We start from the raw sequence: 21,212 nt of genomic DNA, 5'->3' as shown, positions 1-21,212 counted from the left end.
GACGCGCTTTCAGAGAGCTGGATGCAAACCTGGTATCGTCTATGTAAATACTCTCATTTTACAGGTGAGACAAATAAGAGTCCCATAAAGGATTACTAACTTATTAAGGTTACCAAGGCAACCTGCCCATCTCCAGGCTCCGAGTCAACTATTCCTGAGAGGTCTTTTAAAGCTTGACATTTGGAGACCTCTGTGAATAGGAATCTATGTTTTCTTAATTCTCAGATCTGCATAAAAGTTCAGACGACTAACCTCATTTACTCTCCCTGTTCCCTCCTCTTTCACTCACTCCCACCCTCAACAGTGGGCTTCCCAGATGGCGCTAGCGGTAAAGAACCTGCCTGCCAATGCAGGAGACGCTGGTTGGATCCCTGGGTCGGGAAGATCTCCTGGAGGGGGCACAGCAACCCACTCCAGTGTTCTTGTCTGGCATGGGAGGAAGGGCTAAGGTCCATAGGGTTTCAAAGAACTGGACACAACTAAAGTGATTTAGCACGCATGCACACTCAACAGTAAGTAAAATGGAAAAAAAAATATTAAAGATGAGTGGCATATTTGGAACAGAAGCCAAGGAAACAGAGGTCCCTACCATTTTAAACTTCCTGGGTCTATTTCCTGTCCTTTTTTTCCCCCTTCCACAAACAAAATTGGCAGAACTAGCGTGAGAGCCAAGAATGAAAATGAGTGACAAGTCAAAATCATTTTCTCTCATCTGGAAGCATTTGATAAAGCACTGGGGAATCCATAATCAAAGGGGGGGAAAGAAATTACTTTTCCTTCTCACTGTGTCTCCTTACTCTTTCCTGTTTAAGGGCAAACATGGAGCTGACGCTGGCCTCTTGGGGCCACAGTGGTCACTGACGGTACTGATGCTTCAACACGCAGAGGGCATCTCGGCTTCACACGGCCCTCCGGCCCTGTCTCTGTTTCCAGGGGCCTCCTTTGCTTGTCTCCCTGGCAGGAGAACTCCAAGCCGGACCGTCCCAATGGCACCCAAGGCCCAGCAGGGCATACAGTTAATTGTCCAGGGACCCAACAGTGGGCAGTGGGCTGAGGAGCACTGCTGTGAGTGCTCTGAGATGCTCAAGTGCATATAACTTGGCTCGTGTGTCTACGGATGGGTCTGCTCCTAAACCAGGATAAACCCGAAGTAGGCTTGCCCTGACCCTCTGGTCTTCCTGGTAGGCTTCTCGAGGTCAAGGAATTTACAGGTGTGAGTGAGGACAGCTTAGGAGAGACATTCCTAAGGACTTGAGAGCACGGTTTTACACTGCAAATACCAGTATCCACCAGCAACTGTATTCAGGTAGGGGGAAAAAAACTGAATCCTGACTGATAATTCTGGCTAGTGGTAAAGAATTCACTTGCCAACGAGGAGATGAAAGAGACATGGGTTTGATCCCCAGATTGGGAAGACCCTTTGGAGGAGGGCATCACAACCCACTCCAGTATTCTTGGCTAGAATATCCCATGAACAGAGGAGTCTGGCGGGGGCTACAGTCCATGGGGCTGCAAAGAGTCAGACATGACAGAAGCGATAGTACGCACACGTAAAACTTGGGTGTGAGAACCCCTCCACCCCCAGTTCCCTCCAATAGGCAGAATTATCAGCTCAGGAAAAGGGAATTCAGAACCATACAGTTTTCACCTAAGCTGGGGAAATCTGGTCTGCTCTCAGCTGAGCCAACTAAGAGGGTGCCATATTGCCACGTGTAGCTTTCAAATATAAACTTTAATGACTGAAAATAAAACGATAAATTCCATTCTTTAGTCACATTAGCCACGTTTCAAATGCTCAACTAACACGTGTTTATGGTGATGGTGGCCCTGCTGAGAAACGTGAGGGAGGAACTTGCTTCACTGATTTTTCCTCAGAGCTCATGTCTGTATCAGCAAACATCTGTGAAAGGAATGAACCTCTATCAGGGAATGGGGCTGTACAGAATTAATTAATAACCAGATACCCAGCCTGATTCCTTAAAGTCTGAGAAGGCCTGGGTAGCACTTCACTACCACAGGACTGCTCTGCACTACCTTCTCTGATGACCAATGAGACAACTTCCCTAAGTTCTTTTACCTAAAATTTGATATTAAACATCAGTGAATCCACAGGCCAGTGAATCCACAGCCTTGACAGTGGTCAAGTAGCTATTAAGAAAAGAGCATCCATTATCTACCCACAAGATACATTCAAACGCTAGCATCCATTTTACATACTCAGAGCTGTGTTATACAACGTTAACTGTGCAATTTCCCCATGAGTGTCCTACACAAAGGATCGAACATACACCCAGGAGCACCTCAAATTCTGGGGTCAAAGCTGTGTCCACTGAGAACACGCCGGCTGGGTTCCACTACCGCTTAGAGGATGAAGAATGCACCCTCACCTCTCCTTTTGCTTCCTGTGCGATCCACCTTGAGGACTGTCCTGGGCTCCACAAAGCCGGTCAGTTTTAAGGAGAAGGCAGGGTGCTCCAGTGCATGCTCACCCTGGAGATTCAACACTGGAAGGCTCCATCACTCAACTGGCTCAGCTCACGGCAAGTCCTCTCTGAGCGCTCACTGTTCCACTCTCGAACTGGCTGGTTTCTATTCTGGTCTGGAGCCTTTCCTTCTCTGAAAGCTCACTCTTGCCTCCACCAACTCCAAAGGTAAAAATATTCTCTCTACTGACTTGTCTCTGAAGAGAAACACTCTTCTATCCTCTGAGAGCTCCCCTCAACCTTTCAAAACCAACCCATGCTCATTCTCCCAAACAAGGAATTGCTGGAGCAGGTTGTTCAAAAATTCCAGCTGCATCTCTTAAGAGTATATCAGTACATAATTTGCCTTGACTATGATTTGTGTGTGTGTGTTGATATTTATTTATTTGGCTGTGCTGGGTCTTAATTGTGGCATGTGGGATCTAGTTCCCTGACCAGGGATTTAACCTGGGCCCCCTGCATTGGGAGCATGGAGTCTTAGCCACTGGACCACCAGCAAAGTCCCTGTGATGTGGTTTTTATGTTAAAGAAAAGGGTGGTTGGGGACACCCATGTAAGTGGCCAACCAACCAACACGGTCTAGAAGGGAACGAGCTTCAAACCTTTTGTCCTTAATAGCTCCCCTGAGAAAACAGGAATAAAGTGCTTGCCATCACAGTCCTTCACAACAGATCTTCAAGAGCCTCCTGGGTAAGACAGTCTTTCTTGGTCTTTAATAGAGGGTGATAGCTACAGCTTCAACACAGCGGCAGGCTCATGCTAGGTGGTTTGGGTCATTTTAGTTTATAGACGATTTATGCTATTTGTTCACATAGAGCATGTTTTAAAAATGCCCTTGGAAGGCAGAAACATTTGACTTAGTCTCTCTCAGTTGCCATTGTGGGGGTTTCTTTGGTGGCTCAGACGGTAAAGAATTTGCTTGCAAAGCAGGAGACCTAGGTTTGATCCCTGGGTTAGGAAGATTCCCTTGGAGAAGAGAATGGCTACCCAATCCCATATTCCTGCCTGGAGAACCCCATGGACAGAGAAGCCTGGCGGGCTCCAGTCCCTGGGGTCTCCGAGAGGGAGACACGACTGAGCACAGTGAGTAGGTGCCACTGCGGGCATTGCACGATACCCCGGGGACGGGGGAGCAGGGCTGGGCCACGAGGCCATTTACTGTTCACCAGGGAGGCCGGGCCCCACGCGATGGGTACTGGAGCACGCGGGAGTCACCCTTCAGCTCAGTCATGGTCAACAGCCCCCGTCCTTTTGCTACACATCTGAGCCGAGGATTACTGGCAACAGCACACGGGCTGACCCGGCACAGCTTCTGAAGCCAGAGTCTGTCCAGCTGACAAGTCCACTTAGAACCAGAGCATCTCTTCTTCTGTCTCTGTGCCTGAGAAAGCCATAACCACAGTCATGGAAACACAGTCTGTAGATGAAGCGCAGGAGAAACAGCGTGTACAATTCCAGACATAGGGAACACACACGTGATTAGAGCGAAAGGATGAACTTGAAAGCAAGGACATTCCAGTGACAAGGAGAAGGGGTTTGGCAGAAGCAGGCAGCTGTTTTGTATGATGTGACAGAGGAAGACGAGATAAAGTAGCTGGCGATGCTGACAGATATCTGTAGATGGTTCAAGGACACCTGTTTTTTACAATTAAGTGACCTCCTAGCCACCTTCTAGAAGGGGTCAGCTTCACAGTATCTGTGCTTCATCTCAGCCTTCTCCACAGTGTGGAGGAAATACTGCCCTGAAAATAACCCTGAACTGTAGACAGAAACTGCCGTTCACTGCATGTGTCATAAAGCAGGCAACCGTTCTTACCGGGAGATGACTGAGGGGTATGTCCACCTGTCCTAGGAAGTCGTCCCGTGTCTGTTAAGAAGAGAGAAAATAATTAGTCTTTTCATCTATTCAGTGAGTGGCAGCGTTCTTAAACGTGTTTCTTTACCAACAGACAGGTCCAGGGTCCGACCTTGGAGAGTGCTGGGGATGGGTTGAAGGCAGAAGCCCAGGTGAGCCACAGACGGTTGCTGCCTTGTAGGTGGGTGAGCCCAAGGCCTGATCTTCAGCTGGCAGACACCCTGTAGGGCACCGATCACCCAACAGACTGGAGACAGAGCGTCTCTTGGACTTGGGGAGCAGGCAGTAGGCCAGGGAAGGGACACCTGGGACTCCAGAGGGCCTGGGGGCACAGCTGACCCAGTTTAAAGAGAATTCAGTAAAGAAACTTTGGGGCCAATTTTCATGAATATTTATAAAGTATAATAAAGAGCTCCTTGAGAGCTGAGTCTTGAGAAAGAGTATAGAAGCCAGTTACTAATACATCTTGTACATTACTTATTAAAAAATAAGTAATGAACTTATTACCTTCCTAAACTTTCAACCTAGTAATTATACTGCTTCACAATCTAAGTTCATGGACTATCTACTGGTTATATCTTTGGACACATGGTGCTTCTTCCTATCTAAATCTCCTGCACAGACCTCAATGAACAGTTATGTGGATAAGCTCACATGTGGCCTTTCAGACTCTGGGAGTCATGGTAAGCCTTAAATTCAGGGTCAGGGGCCCTGGCCTGGACCCTGGGGTATCTAACAGGTCATCGGACACAAAGATGCCCAGATGGCCCGCCCAGATGGCCCGCGATGTGAATCGGAAGAAACATGATGATGACTTCCACTACCCTCGTCAACCTCATCAAAAAAAACCCCCAAAATGCCCACATTCAAACGCCTATGATAGTTAGAAAGTTCTTCACGGATATCATCAGACTTGTCCCACTATCGGCTTGAGGAGGAGCCCAAGAGAGAATCCAGAGTTCCAAATTCCAAACTCTGGGCTCTTCTTTTCAGTCTTTACTGTGAAATTTTCTAATTTATAAAATGAACTTTTCAAATGCACTTGAAAAAACTGTGCCTCTTGCATTTAAAAAGTGGCAGCAGGTAAATGTGAATGAGATTTACTGCAATGATTTACTTCATACTTAGGATGTCCTTTTAAGTAATTTTTAAAATCTGATTGACTAGAAATCTGTCTCCTCTAGAAAATGTGAAGGGTAACGAAAGATCCGGAGAAGGCAATGGCAAGCCACTCCAGTGCTCTTGCCTAGAAAATCCCATGGATGGAGGAGCCTGGTAGGCTGCAGTCTGTGGGGTCGCTAAGGGTTGGACACGACTGAGCGACTTCACTTTCACTTTTCACTTTCACACAGTGGAGAGGGAAATGGCAACCCACTCCGGTGTTCTTGCCTGGAGAATCCCAGGGAAGGGGGAGCCTGGTGGGCTTCTGTCTATGGGGTCACACAGAGTCGGACACAACTGAAGTGACTTAGCAGCAGCAGCAACGAAAGATCAACGTCACCACTGGCTGAGCGTGCCAAAGCCTGAGAAGAGTCCCCATCCTTCTGATGAGGCTCTGCTTTCTTCTATTTCCTCAGATACATCTGCCTCTGCTCACCATGCACAAGGTCGTAAGGTGCCAAAGATGCACCTCTTTAACAAGCAACAGTCAGCACAGACGTCTTCACTGTCCAAACAATTAGGGAGCAGTACCATTCTGAATGTGGCTGATTTAACTATAGTGTAAATGTCAGTTAATTTCACTATTAGAAACGCAGAGCTGCCTGACTCCTGAATACAGACTGTGTGTCTACCTAATGAGAGTGATGAGGTTCTACCCTGTCCCTCTCCCGGCTGGCTACTGGTGTTGATGCCGTGAAGGAAAAGGACTCGGGGAGGCAACCATCAGAAGGAGACAGTTTGATCCCAGAGCTCTGTTTCATAATCTGCTCTCTTTGGCTACCCTATCAATTGTTAACTTGAAGTACATCTTCACAAAAATTCACAAAACATCCATGTGCCTGCGCTGTTTTGTGAGGGAGATGTTAGATTTCTAACCAATCAGATGAGTTCACCATCTGAATCTAGAGACAGGCGCCGGCCCCGAAGGGCTACAGGAGCAAAGCAGGTGTTGTGTTCAGGGCACACCAAATCCTCAGTGAGCAGCTGGAGTGGATGGGCAAGATTGCTGTGCCCATTTTACAGATGGGGAACCTAGAGACCAGAGAGGTTCCTAGCTGGGTAGACTGGTTCCAGAGTCTGGGCTCTTAACCGATACTTTGTCGCGCATCTCGTTAACACCATGACAACTCGGCTGGGTACCAGCCTTGGGCTTCTTATCAGGATGCTGGCTCTCAACAGTGTGGATGAGAAGGGACTCTGATGACAGCACAGTATATGAGGCTTTGGGGAGGACGGTTCTGCCTAAAATGCCCATCTGGCACGTTATCTTTAACAAAACCTCTTGTTCCAACTCAGCTCCATGCCTCAAAGGAGCAGTTTAATGGATCCCCACAGTACTCGCTGCAAAGATAGATGGCTTCACTTGTACCTTAACAAGCTTTCTCGTTACATTAAAAAAAAAAAGAAAAAGAAACACAATATTCCTGTAACAGAAGAAGACGAGGTGACCTCACCATTAAACACAGGCTCTTATTTTCTGGTTTATATCAAGGGTAACGGTGATAAAATCATTTTCAAAATAAAATGGGGATCAAGTGTATAGAACAGCACATGGTCGAGAGGAAGTGGCTTAAACAAGTGACTTGCCAGTTACTGGAACATGCTGGTGAGATCTAGGTTTCAAAACCTCCCACTGTTGCCAGAACTACAGACATTTCAAGCAACGTAGAATGTTTAGATTAGTGACACTGCACCAAACGTGCCTCCAACATCACTACTGAGGAGTGCTAGGAGTGACCAGAGGGTCAAAATGTGTGGCCCCTGTGCCAAAATGAGAAGCAGGGCTATTTCCAGGACACCTGGGGGTGCTGATATGGCAGGGTCCCCACTTGCAGGCCCTGGAGAGCCAAGGTTTGAGGCCATCACATCTTGAGGTCCCCACTGCCACAGGACGACACCCTGCACCAATGTTATGAAAACACAATATTCAAATCATATAAATCGTTTCCATTACAAAATAACTTCCACCAAGCATCATGTTAACCCTTGTTGTTTAGTTATTCAGTCATGTCCGATTCTTTAGTGATCCCATGGACTGTAGCCCATCAGTCTCTTCTGTCCATGGGATTTCCCAGGCAAGAACACTGGAGTGGGTTGCCATTTCCTTCTCCAAGGCATATTCCTGACCCAGGGATCGAACCTGCGTCTCCTGCATTGGCAGGTGGGTTCTTTACTGCTGAGCCACCTGGGAAGTTCCCCTGTTAACCCTAAGTGCTCACAAAAACCAAATTACTTTCCACTTCACACAGTGCATACTGGCATTTCTTGTGCTCATTTTTAAGTGATAAATGCTGTCAATTTCAACCTCAACTACCTGTCATGCTGTTCCAGAGGCTGAAAACGTGCAGGCTAGAAACACAATTATAAATGTTCCCTTCTGACAAGCCATCAAATATTTTCCGAACGTAAAGACAATGCAAAATGGAGCCCTTGAGATGTGTCGCATAAGGGGAAACAAAAATCTATATTCCATTACTGGGAAAGTGAAATAAATATACCAGACACTATCTCAGAGTTTGTGCTCCAAATGATGATTAAGTACCTCCAGGCCCACTCTCCCCCATGCCCCTTTAAAATAACTGTTCCTTTTTAAATAAGAAGGGACAAGGGTGCCATGTCCATGGAGAGATGCGTGGGACTGTCACTGGGCCCTGAAGCCTGGGAACCATCACAGCAGCTCCAGGGAAACGCCGATGCAGCCCTCAGGCATTTCTTCTGGGGTACACTGGGCGGGAGCTGCCAGCCTTGAACTGGACACCAGGCTTAGCTGTCCTCACAAAATAAATGAGCGTCAGTTTCTCAAAGAACACACCTATTCAAGAAACAACACAGATGGCTGGTCTTTAGGTTGGAACTGCACTTGAAGGATGTGATCTGAATCTTATTATGTACTGATGACCAGAGGTCACCGCGCAAACACTAGGCTAGGACTGTGCATTTCACATCCGGGCTGCATGGGAGCAGGGGAACTCTGTGGGGAGAAGAACCGCGCAAGTGAGGGGTGCCGGCAGGATAAGCTTGGGTCAGGAAGGCTTTTCAGGAAAGGCTGTATCAGAAAGGACTGGTGATTCTCAGAAGGCAAAATGACCCGCAAGTAATATAGGTGCTATAAATGAAGGCAGTGTTTTTGTTTTGAGTTGCAATCCCACTAGTAATTCATAAGAAGCATCAACGTAATGGAATAGAAAATATTAAAGAGTCTCACATGAAATATAAGTACTGTTTCAGTTACACACATATATGAATGCATGTACTAAGTTGTCTTATAAAATTCATTTCTTACCCCCTGCCACAATCACAAGTTTGAAAGCTACTCAGTGTTGGCCAATGAAGACCATCCAGTGCTACCAATGTCATAGAAAACGTTAAGGAGTGATGAGAAAACTATACTGAGAATTTCTCAAGACAAATGGAAGAGAAGTAGAGAGGAACCAGGCATCAGCCACAGAAAAGGAATTTAAGAGTAAAGACATGGAAAGATTGTTGTTGTTTAGCTGCTAAGTCATGTCCAACTCTTTTGCGACCCCATAGACTATAGCCCCACCAGGCTCCTCTGTTCATGGGATTTCCCAGGCAAGAATACTGGAGTGGGTTGCCACTTCCTTCTCCAGGGGATCTTTTCTGACCCAGGGATTGAACCTGAGTCTCCTGTCTTGGCAGGTGTATTTTACCATTGAGCAACCAGGGAAGCCCTATGGAAAGATTAGATCTTCATATATTATAAATCAAGGTAAACCTCCCAGCTCTAAACAGAGAGACAGAAAAACAACTTTTGTTTTGCTGCTAAACCAGTAAACACTGCTTCCTGGTGAGGCACACAGCACCGACCAGACAGGGAGACAGGTTCTATTTTTAGAGTGACTTCTGAAGCACGTACTTTGAATTATTTAAATAATGAATGGCTTGGCAAACCTTTGCAAAAGCTTTTAGACAAAACGTCACAAATGTACTGACTGTTTCCAACAGTCTACTGTCTGAAGAGTCACCTGGAAGTTGAGATGTACTGAGTTTTAGGTGCTGTCTCATTCCTCAAGGGAGCATGAGACACCTTTGCCGTCACGTCCGAAAGGATGGAGGAATATCCCTTCTTGCACATCCTCCATGCACTCCAGTGTCCATCCTCTGACAGCAGAGCTGCTGCAGTTTAGGAAGAGAGCATGAGTTTGGTTCCACCCACCCCACGCATCACATGGTCCAACATTTTACCACCTGGTGCCTCTGACTTCCAAGCCTTTCTGACTTTGAATTGTTTCAAAATACATGGTCAAAGTTACCTTAATCAAACAGCCAGGTGACATTCCACTAAAAAAATAAAAAGGTATAGTGATGACACCTCCTGAACACACGTGCTCTTACCAAAATCCACTCGACACACACCAGAACACAAAATCCAAACAAAAGGGATCTTTTTTGCATACAGTTTTCACCCCACCAGCCTCTCTACCATTTAGTTTTTAGAGGTCAGGGCTGAAACCTCCCATTCACTAAAACAGAACAGGGTGTGTCCTGGAGACGCCGGCTCTTATTTCTAACAACAAACAAGACCTCCCCATCAACAAAGATGTCAGAGCAAACTCGCAGGACTTTCATAAGCTCCTGTAAATTCACGCTGGGTAGGCGAGCAGAACCAAACCTTGCTGGCTGGATGTGTGATCATGAGCGCCTCTATTTTAAGGGACACTCTGCTTAAAATTCAGAAGACAAGAACAGAGGTGGGGAGAGAGCAAAGAACCATCCCGCTGGCAAAGACTACACCAGCTGAGCAGAAGCGGCCTGGCTTCAACGAGGAGCATGACCAGATCAAGGCAAACTGGGCTGAGAAGCCAGAGCTCTGGGGGCTCCGGGGGCTCCCCGCTTCTCCAGGGGTGTCCTGCTTCCACACAAGGGGTGAGATGGGCTTGATGTCTCCCCTCCCTCTGGGGGAGGGGTGGTGATGGTGGAGGAAGCTCAAGGGCAAAGGTCAGTCCTCGCCCACCCCCAAGGGTGAGCGTCTTCCAGGCCAGGGGTCAGCTGAGGGCCACAGGAGTTACAGCCTTCTGCCAAACCTGACACTCTGAACTTAAGATCCAATCAACTCTGGGAGTACAAACACTGGGGAAGAGACCTGGGAACCAGACGCATGAAATGTGAGCAGCTCTGCTGAGGCCACTTCAAGCAGGGGGTCACCCACAGGCAGACTGCACTGCACTGTGCCCGGCCTGAAAGGCACAGGCTTGGTGCCCTCACCACCTAGGGATGGAAGCTAATCGGCCCTGCGCTCGAGAAAGGTAACGGGAGCCACACCTAGAACATGAAAACTTGTAAGTCCCCTTTGAGAAAAATAAACATGTTATTAATTCTAAGGATCTATTTTTAGTTGACCCAAGATATTCAAAATATCATCTCAACACGTAATCAACATAAAGACCATTAAGAAAGCCTTTGGAATCCGGCGTAGGCTTCTCTCCTACAGCACACCTGGCTCTGGGCCATCCGCGCTTCAGGCGCTCTGAAGCCACGTACAGCGGCCATGGCGGCCACACCTCAGAGAGAGGAACGGACCGCGGCAGCGATGGGGGCGGGGCAGGGGCCGGAAGTGACCGACTCTATCCGGGGTCAAGGGCGGGCGTGACCTCACGAGGCGGGACATCACGCGGGGTCAGAAGCAGGAGGCTGCCAGGGGGACAGATGGCGGCGGAAAGAGGCTGCTGTGGAGCTGGATGCGGGGAGAGGCTCGGGGGCCTGAAGAGAAGACCAGGAAGCGGGGCCTGAGGGCGGAGGAAAGGTGATGAGGCCCCACGTGGTGATGGGGGAGCACGGCACCCTGGGGTGACAGGCCACATGGGAAAAACGGGCGAGGACTGCGTTTAGAAAGGTCCCCGGACAGCGGGAGGGCGAACTGACTGGAGGAGGAGGTGCTCAGGAAGAGCGCTGGGTTGTTCGGATGAGACCACGCGAGGGGCTGGACCACAGCATCCCGCTCCCCGACCCTCCTGGGCAGCTCAGAGGCTATTCACCCTGTGACCAGGGGGCGAGTACTGTGACCCCTGCCAGGTCCTGAGAGCTGTGCCCGCGGGAGCCACTGTCACGGTCAGTACGCGGCCACAGGGAGAGCAACGGCTCGGACGCGACAGAAGGCGGTCCTGGAAGTCCGTGGGGGCAAAGGCCAGGGACGGGGAGACGCATGGCTGGGCTTGGGGGTGCCTCCCACCCAGAGCAGAGGGGCTGCCTATGGGGTGTGGGGGGCATCAGCCCCACAGGGCCACCCCAACATTCATCTCTCTATTTCATCTGTAAGGAAGCTTCCCCTCCAGCCCAGACGTGCTGGGTAACACAGGCTGCGGTTGACAGTTGTGTGTCATTTCAGAGAAGGGCGGTGGCCACCGCCAGTCACCCCTACTCAGCCTGGGGCCTGGCCTGGTGTTCTCTCACGTCTGCCTCAGAGCTGCCCAGCTGCACAACAGCTGCCCACCAACGGCCCTGACAGGTTCCTATAAGGCTAACTGATCTCTGTCGAAAATGCCTGTGGAGAAAACCCTGGGCATCACCGTCATTCCGTGTGAAAGGAATGGTCAATTTGCTGAATAAAGTGTCAATGTTTAACGACCCGACCTGCTGCGATGAGACGAACACTCACATGTATTCTACCTGTTACAGAGCAAACTGACCTGACATTAAACGTCAAAGTTAAAAGGAAAATGTGTCACTGGGTTCATTTAATGACATAATACTGTTTCACTTTGGGCTTCTGATCTGATCACGCAAAGCTGTTTTCATTTCTCAAGATTTCAGAATATAGCGATTCTGCACAGGGTAAGGGTCTCATTCCTTCTCTGGAAAAGTTTAAAAATCAGTTTTTCTGCAAGCAATTTTAACGACAGATTAAATGCATAAAGAACAAGAGAAAGTAAAGATAATTCTGGATTCTGTACTTTATCTGTGAACTTTGCTACCAATAAACTGATTGAATTATCTGATTCACAGGCACCTTCAGTAACCAAGATGCAGGGTAAAAGAATGGGTAAGTGATGGAAGAAAGAGCACCTAGGGACACCATGGGTTCAATGCCATTTCTATAGTTTGATTTCATTAACATGTTTACTGTTAAAAGGTCTTTCTCATACTTCAAGGCATTTGGAACCAGCAGTCCTTCTCCTTGCTTGGCCGGACAGTAGTTTGGACATGTGGAATATTGTCCTCAAGCAAAAGCAGATCACATGGAACGTAAGTGCAGTGTGGTATCTTTCTTGGAATTTTAATGAGTGATGACTCTGAACTAGAGATAAATAGGTTTACACAAGGACACTGACTGACTTCTCTGGAGCTCTGGCATCCCAGGTAGTCCTGATAAGTCTCTTTCTGCATTGGCTGTATTTTGGCTGAAATCCCATCTCTGGCCAATGGACTCCATCAAAGACCGCCTGGGGGAGAGTTCCAGCCGTACTCTGGTAAGAACTTCAAGACTGCAAAGAATAATAAGCTTACATGCAGCTCATCAATCATGTGTCAGAGACTGTTTCTGGCAGGTTGAGAAACCTGCCCAAGGTCACTGATCTAGTAAAGTAGCAGCCAGAATGTGAACCCAGGCAGGTTGGCTCTGGGGTCTATGCTGTCACCAGCACTACAGGGTTAACCTCACACTCCAAGCATGCTTCCCCACCCCCAGAAGACCTTAGTTTGATGTGTTGCAGCCCTCAACTCCAAATCCTCTCAGCTTATATTTGCCAGATACAGTCCCTGCAATCTGTAAACTCCCAAGGAACATACTCTAGGAACACTGTCATGTTCATATTCTTATATGTGTCCTTCTCTCTCTACCTGTATTTTAAAATGAAAGTGAAATGAGTACATTATACATTTGGAAGAGAAATGGCATGGAGCTGACTACTTATTCTTTTACGAATCCCTTCCCTCTGCCCAGAAGCTGATCTCTTCAGACTGCATCAGGCAGACTCCTGAGGATAAACGAAGACTTTCCAGGGGACCCGGGCAGGGGCAGTTTTAGAGAAGTCATTTTCTCGACCCCTCCATATGGCCTTTTCCCTGCCTCCGATCTGCCTGAGAACAGCCTCTGTCTCCTGCTGCCTCGCCCTTCCTAAATCACAACTCCCTTCTCGTGCTTTCCAAAGAGAGGTGTGCTTCTCACCCTTCCTAATCTCACCATGGCGCAGTTTGCTGGGTATAAAAACCTCTGAAACCAAAGCAAAGGACAGTTTGCAAAGGCACAGCTCCCAAGCTGAGGGCATAGGAGAGAGACTCCTACCTTCCCTGGAAGAGGGGCTCACAGAATGACAATGTCTTGCACGTTTACCATCCATCCAACTAATTCTTATTTGATTTAAGAGATGAAATCAGATGTTTAAATGACAGAAAATAAGCCTGATATGGCTGGCTCAGGTTTAGCAATAAGCTCTGATTTGGTTAATTCAATTTTATGGCAGCTATTTTCCATAAAATAAAGAGCTGGGTCTGTGATCACAAGAAGAGAAAACAAAAATACTGGATATGTTAGGAAATATATTTAAAGCAAGCACACAATACTTCAGACACTAAAAATTACATCTTTTGCAACTACTCGACTAATAGCTTATTGAGTTACTGACAAATAATAGATGTCATCTTAAAACATGCAAGAGAAACAGTTCTTCAAAATTATTTATTAAGGTTTACTGAGCAAAAAACGTTTGGAGACTAGAATTTAAAGCACACAGTTGATTATAAAGTCAGGCCATTAACTAGGTGGTTATTTAAAAAGTCTCCCTCAAAACCCATTAAGTATCTAAAGCTTCCTCCTCCAGGGCACAGGAATGCAGCCATAAAAATGAAAAAGCTTCTCCTTTGCTCACTACACTGCTGAGAACAATAGCATGAAGAGGAAACCTTCGAAGCTCTGTGAAAAAATAAAGCAAGTGTTTACTTGTACCTTTACATTATACCATTTAAAATAAGGAACTGGAGGGATGAGGAGAAATGTCAACTTAAGATCCCAGTAGGTGTGAATTTAAGACCAGAGAAGGGGTCCTCTTCTCCTCGCTATAACCTGGAAGGATATCCTGGAAAGCAAAGACCTAACGCCACCTCCTCATCCTGGTCATCTCTTCAGGACAGAGTAACAGCCACAGGTACCTGAGTGAAGCGCCCCCTGAGCAGAAGGAGTGGAATTGACTAGGGGCTCCTGGCCTGGCTGGTCGTTACCATCTCCTGGGAGGCTCCTGAATCCCTGCTCCCCAGGCCTCACCTGAGACAATTGCATTCTGAGCAGAGAGGCCCCAACCCAGGTGAGTTTTAAAAGCTGTCAGCTCATGCTTGACTACCGGAGACTAAATCTCTTGGTTCTCCTTCTTCTCAGAAAAGCGACTGTGATTAGCTGTGACACTGGTAGAATTATACTGATTAGCAAACTGATAATAAATGGCAGTCTCCCTTCCTTTGTGCCTCTGCTGCGCTCCCAGATGAGAACCAGCTGGATTGATTTACACATGCCTGGGCCCGGAATGTGGATGAGATGGGCAGGGGGCTGGGTTTCTGGCTGCCGATGGATGGAACCCTACCCTCTGCTGATAGGGCTGGGATAGTAACAGGAGCAAGACCCATGGGTGCTTGGACAAAGCACAGAGGTCTCGCTGGTCAGGGCCAAGGGCTATCTGCTCGCCATTCTAATGCTGGGGCTAAAAAGACAAGTGCTATTTCAAAACAGAATCAGAGAATGTGATCCTTGGGAGGGAACTCAAAAGTCATTACTGAAAAGTATCCGAGACTCACATCTCTATCCATCCCTCAAGTGGCTGCTCACCCTGCCTGGTTTTGAACATCATCAGGGATTAGAAGCTTACTACCTACTGGGTTGGCTGAAGGCTTTGGACCCATATATGCCTATCCCAATGTTCCATGTCTATCTAGAAACTGCTGAACAGCCAAAAGGCAAGTTTCTTAATCATCATCAAAGGTCAATCTTCTCATCTGTAAAACATGGATAGTAACGACTGTATTTTGCATAGTCACTAGGTATTAGATGGGACAGTTAGATTCAATAAACTAGGACTTTTCACCCTCAGCATCACTGGCATTTGGGGCTATATAATACTTTGTTGGGGAGGGGAGCGTCTCTATTCTATGCATTACAGGGTTTTATAAACACCTGGCTTTTACCCACAACATCCACAACACGCAAAAGCAACCCTAGCCCCCGAGTCATGACAATCAAAAATGACTCCGCAAACTGTCATGTCTTGGGGTGGGGGTGGACGACAAAAGTGCCCCCAGTTGAGAACCGCTGTCCAAGTCCACTTCACTCCCCTGCACTCATTCCATAGGTGCTCACAGTATCTTTTGGGTAATTCTGTAAGAAGGGTCTTATGATCTGGTGCTCCCCTTGAAGCAACAGGGAAGAAAGAAGTTTAACTTTCTATACCAAGAAAGTGGCAAAGCCGAGATGTGAACACGAGTTTTCTCTGACTTTATTTGCTTCTACATGTTACTTATTAGGGGCCAACTCTGTCTATGGGGATCAGTTCAGTTCAGTCGCTTAGTCATGTCCGACTCTCCACGACCCCATGAATCACAGCATGCCAGTGGGACGGCTTAATCATTTATTTGAAGAAAAGTTCCATCCTCATCAGTTCTAGCTGATTTCCCTCTCCTCCCTCCCCCAACCCAAGGAATTTCAAATGACAGATCTGCTAGCAAAGCTTCATGCACTGGACTATTTCCTAATTAATGGGTAAAACAGAGAGGGGAACAGAGGTCACTGTGTGGCTGCCAGGAAAATCCCTAGGAAGCGGAGACTGAAGGCTGAGCTCCTTGCCTGAGTGAGCTGTGCTTAAGATCAACAGCAGAAGCTATGCAGTTAACAGGAAGGAACTGAAGCTCTGGGCCAGAAATGTTTCCAGACAAGGAAGCATGTTGTAAAGAGCCAAAACTCAGCGCACACAGTGGGGCTTGCGTCCACGCCAGGAAGGCCCAGAGACACGGAGGAGAGAACGTGAGCGTACTTTAGAAACCACAGGGGAGAAAAATGCCCCCAAAACGCCCTTTGATGTCACATCAAAACTCTGGATCCCTCAGACCACGGAAGGCAGAAGTAGCATCCTGGGTGCCAGACCTTCAGTCTACTGATGCCTCACAGCACAAGGGAAACCTGGAGGAAGCCTGTGACTTTTCCTAAGGATCACAGGGGATGAACACTCAAGGGCTCGCCATGGCACGCCAGAAGTGGACGCACACCCACATCATCTGTAAAACCCACTAGCCCTGGAGCCTGGAAGAGACTAGCGAGGCCACTCATGCTGATTTAAGTGATTACTTAAAATCTGCACTCTATAGGACTTCCCCGCTGGTCCAGTGGCTAAGACTCTGTGCTCCCAACGCAGAGGACCCGGGTCTGATCCCTGGTCAGGGGAATAGATCCTGATGCCAACGAAGATCGAAGATCCTGAGTGCTGCACCTAAGACCTGGCACAGCCAAATACATAAATAAATATTCTAAAAGCAAGGAGTTCTGCACCCTGGATGCCTCTCCTGCTCCACCTGACTCCTGGCCCTGAAACCCACCTTCGTCACACTGTAGGCCCTGCACTGATGGCTCAAAGGAAGTGTGCGTGCACGCACGCTAAGTTGCCCAGTCGTGTCCGACTCTTTGTGACCCTATGGATGGTAGCCTGCTAGGCTCTGTCCATGGGACTCTCCAGGCAAAGATACTGAAGTGAATTGCCATGCCCTCCTTCGGGGGATCTTCCTGAAAAAGGGATCGAACTCGAGTCTCCTGGGTCTCCTGCATTGGCAGGTGGGTTCTTTACCACTAGCACCACCTGGGAAGCCCAGGGAGGTACTGTCTTTGAGAAGCACACAGCCTCGATGCACAGGTTTTAAATTACGGGCGTGGATGTGAAGTGCACCAGGGAAAAGAACTCTCAGAGGCCCAGAGGCTGGCTTCTCGGGAACTAGTGCCGGCTCAGGAGCTAACCAGCTGCACGACCTCAGGCTCTAAGCTTTCCCTGGACCAGTTTCCTCATCGGACAATGGGAGATGACCACTTGTACTTCTGCTTCATAAACCATCACACACTTCCAATGTCAGTGTGTGTGGAAGGCTTGTGTGGGTTACTACGGAATGGGCTTAAACTGCCTTATATTTTGAAAGTTGAGAAATGGGAGGAGTTTTTTGAGGGGGGTTCCCTGCCAGTAACCAGCCAATGATAAACAAATGGCTATTTGTAGAAACTCGTCTGGTCTCCAATCAAAAAACTTGCATTGCAAAGAGCTCAGCACAGAGAGTTTGAGAAACCCTGTTCCATCCGTAGGAGAAAACAGAGGAAAGAGTTTTAAAAACGCAGTGGACTGTGGTAAAGCTAATTATCCCTTAAAAAATAAATACATGAAAAAGAAATGTAATGTCAAGGACTGAAGGAAAGCTAAATAAGAATTAAAAAGCTTAGTCTAAGCCTAGAAATGATTTTTTAAAAAATATAAAGATCTGCAGTGAGGCTATTCATCAACTTATAAAGAAGTCAGAGAAGAGTCTGTTTATGTGTATTGGTTGTTCAGAACATTAAACCCGTAATCCTAAAGAAAACTGTATCATCAACAGTAATCCCTAGACTACACAACCAAGGCTCCGGACATCCATGAAGTAACTGCAGCTAGAAGCAACACTAACCCCTTCCGTTGCCCTCTGACGCCACCCCCAGCTTCTCAGCCAACACCTCCCACTAGCTGGGGCCACAGGGGGCCAGGACGAGCCCCTGCGGACATCACTACACTGCCACCTTTCCAAATGCGCACCGCTGGGCACATCCCTAAGTCTCCTGCAGGGCCTGGCAGGGCAAGGGTCACCGACTCTCACGGAAAAGGTGGTCATCCTAAATGAGAACTCTGCATATTACCCACCATGGTAGTTCCATGGCTTATTTTAACAGGAGTTACGATTTCCCCACAAAGATCTTTACGCAAAACTGAGGCTGAAGGAATGCTCGGGCTTTCCTCTTGGGATCTGCCGATACCAGCTGGGAACGCACAGGCATCCCATCGGCAGTTGGCAGGGACCCTGGCGCTCTCGCTCTGACCGCAAGTGAGCTCCTGAACTATCAGAGCAAAACACTGTGCACGAAACCAGCACCACACTGAACGGACGAGCCGCCTGACGAGGACAGTCAAGTACTGCTACTTCACAGCGCAGCTCCTTCCCCGAAAGAGGGCGGACTGGAGACTCTTTACGAGCTGGTCTGTGTGTTCACAGCCAGAAACTGTACAGAGGTCTATGAAAAAAAAGTCACATAAAAACACAGCTACATTCCCATGTAATTCCTAACCTTCTCATGGGCCAAAGCTTCGGATTTCATCAAGATTAAACATCCAGTAACCGCATTCCTGGGCTAAACACTGATTACTGGAACATGGAAGTGGGTATCCATCTACAGCAATGGCCCCGGGAGCTGAATACTCTCAGGTAAGCAGATATGAATGAAACACTTAAATGAGCTCTGAAGTGGCATTCTTTTATCTGTTCTCTCATCGAGTTTCCCCACGTAGTTCAAAGGAAGAAGCACTAAAGGAGTTACCTGGGGCTCTAACTTACCGTGGAATCTTAGATTCCAAGGAGAATTCTTAGATTTCTGTGTCTTATCATCTCCCTTATAAAATACAGTAATTCTAAGCTTCTTAAATGCGTACAATTCCAAGAACTTAAAAAGGTAAACTAACTGTACCAGTTTGTCTTGCCCTTCGTGTCAATTTTGGACAAAAATATTAACTCAGGGATTTCAACAGCAGTCTGTAAATCACGCAATATGCACCACTTTTTAAATCTGAAACTGAAAGGAAAACCTGGAACAGGAGACAGGGCGATACACTGCCCAACTCTGCCCACTGGGTCTCACGCTTAATCACAGTGGAGCCCCTCACACACAGCAGAGTCCGGAATACACTGGAATTCAATCGTATTTACTGCACGGAGTGGACCAGGGCCTGTTTTGACTACCATGTCCAAAGAAGCCACAAGCATGGCTTCCACAGACCGAACTGCTTTCTTCTCCTTCTGGGAAGCCTCTGAGGACCAGACCCGGTGCACAGCAGAACTGAGAGAGGCGGGCGGCGGCTCCAGCTGACTTTCATTCTGCTCCCAGCCCTGCACCGTGTATTGATGGTGACTTGACGCAGTTACTTGACCTAAGTTTAAGTTTCCTCGTCAGCAACACTGAGAGCGGCGTGAGAAGGCACAGTGACTTTCACACTGAGAGAACCAGGGGAGCGTTAGATGCGTCAGGGCCACTAGACGGGAGGGAGTATTAAACCGAACAGATTTCTCAGGTACAAAGTGCAGCAAACACTTCTACTGAAGCTGAGGGTGGCAACCCTCCTGGACGTCTGCATGACACAATTCATCTGAAGCAACAAACCAACAGTTACAATTAGTATGCACGGGACACTCACCCTGGGCCCAGCACATTCTAAGTGCTTCACATAACTTATCTCCCTCAGTCCTCCTGACAAGCACGCTATGGGCATGCAGACCGAAGCCCGGGAAAGTCTAAGCAGCCTGTGCAAGGTCAGAGGGCCGGCAAGGAGCACAGCCCAGGCGTGAGCTCTCACAGCACGGACGCTCTCTGAAGAGTCACGGCATAACCCCCAGGTCTTGTGTCCTTTTGCTTTTCGCTGGATAAAAAGTCTTCTTAGCCTGGTTCTGGCTCACCCTCACCCGTTCCTTCAGGAGCCAGTCTGTGGATCATGTGTCAGAGCATAAGGGGACCACAATGACATGCTGAGAATAAATGACAAAGCCGAGCCTTGCTTTGGATGCCATTCTGAGAAAACCGAGAACAGTTACCCAGGACTCTTAAAACCATATGAAGGCCAGAGGTCTTTTCTTCTAAGCTCTCCACCACCCTCATCCCAATCCATCTCTAAGACAGGCCGGCAGCACAGGGGAGGAGATGGCTTTTCTAAGCACTGTATCTATACCTATGTATAACCTGATGATAGCAGCTTTTATCTGTGAAAGCTGTCCATTGTTTTCTGGGGCATTTCAAAGCCGCAGTAATGGAGATTAGCTTCAAAGTTAAATTTTCAAAAAGAAACCAAAATATATCCCATCTATACAAAGGCACTGAACAATGTTTTTGATTCGTTAGTACATACTATTCCATTTCTCTTTTTAGGCACCAGTGTGCAAAAGAAAAAAAGCTTGGTATCTTGCAGCCAAGAAATCTAACAGCTTTTCGAATCCGTCCACGGCTCTCTCCCTGTGAAGGGGACAGAAGACGGCTCATGGACAAAAGCTCTGCTGAGCCTTCCCCAGTCCTTTACCATGCTGGGTGCACACGCTGTGTGAGCAGTTAGTGCCTCTGCGTGGAGGGAATCTTTCTGTTCTTAAAACTCAGGTAAGAACTTTAATAGAACCATCAACTCCAAGATGACTGTTGTTCAAACCAAGATGGGCCCTGCCACGTGCCTTCGCCAGCCTGATTGTGCACGGAGCGGGTGAACGTATGCAGGCACATTGTGGTTTAGCAGCAATAGCACATGCACACCTTTGGGAGATGTGATTAAAGACAATGGTTACGACTGGATTCCACTGTCATCGTTAACTGTGATGGCTACTCAATCCCCAGTCAAGGTACAAGTCACTCCTAGACACAGGCTGCCAAGGAGCTATTTACTTATTTAAGTTTGATTTTTACTGGAAGAAACACGCTACGCCGCAATTCAAGAAGCCCAGGGAACAACAGAACGAGAAGACGT

The 21,212-nt window shown here is 47.7% G+C and overlaps 1 protein-coding gene across 15 annotated transcripts in view; it reads right to left on the bottom strand.

The window, feature by feature from the left end:
* NEDD4L (NEDD4 like E3 ubiquitin protein ligase) overlaps nt 1–21,212 on the bottom strand; it is a 368,536-nt gene that overhangs the window by 78,052 nt on the left and 269,272 nt on the right. For all 15 annotated transcript variants that reach the window (XM_088833450.1, XM_088833453.1, XM_088833454.1 and 12 more), the window contains one exon: nt 4,300–4,350. In XM_088833450.1, coding sequence (XP_088689576.1) covers nt 4,300–4,350 — 51 coding nt within the window. The remainder of the gene's footprint in view (nt 1–4,299; nt 4,351–21,212) is intronic.

This window comes from Moschus berezovskii, chromosome 28, assembly GCF_049115385.1.
Source record: "Moschus berezovskii isolate FMDL1 chromosome 28, NW_MosBer_1.0, whole genome shotgun sequence".
NCBI classification, from domain to species: Eukaryota; Metazoa; Chordata; class Mammalia; order Artiodactyla; family Moschidae; genus Moschus; species Moschus berezovskii.
This window is presented reverse-complemented; position numbering and strand designations above follow the sequence as displayed.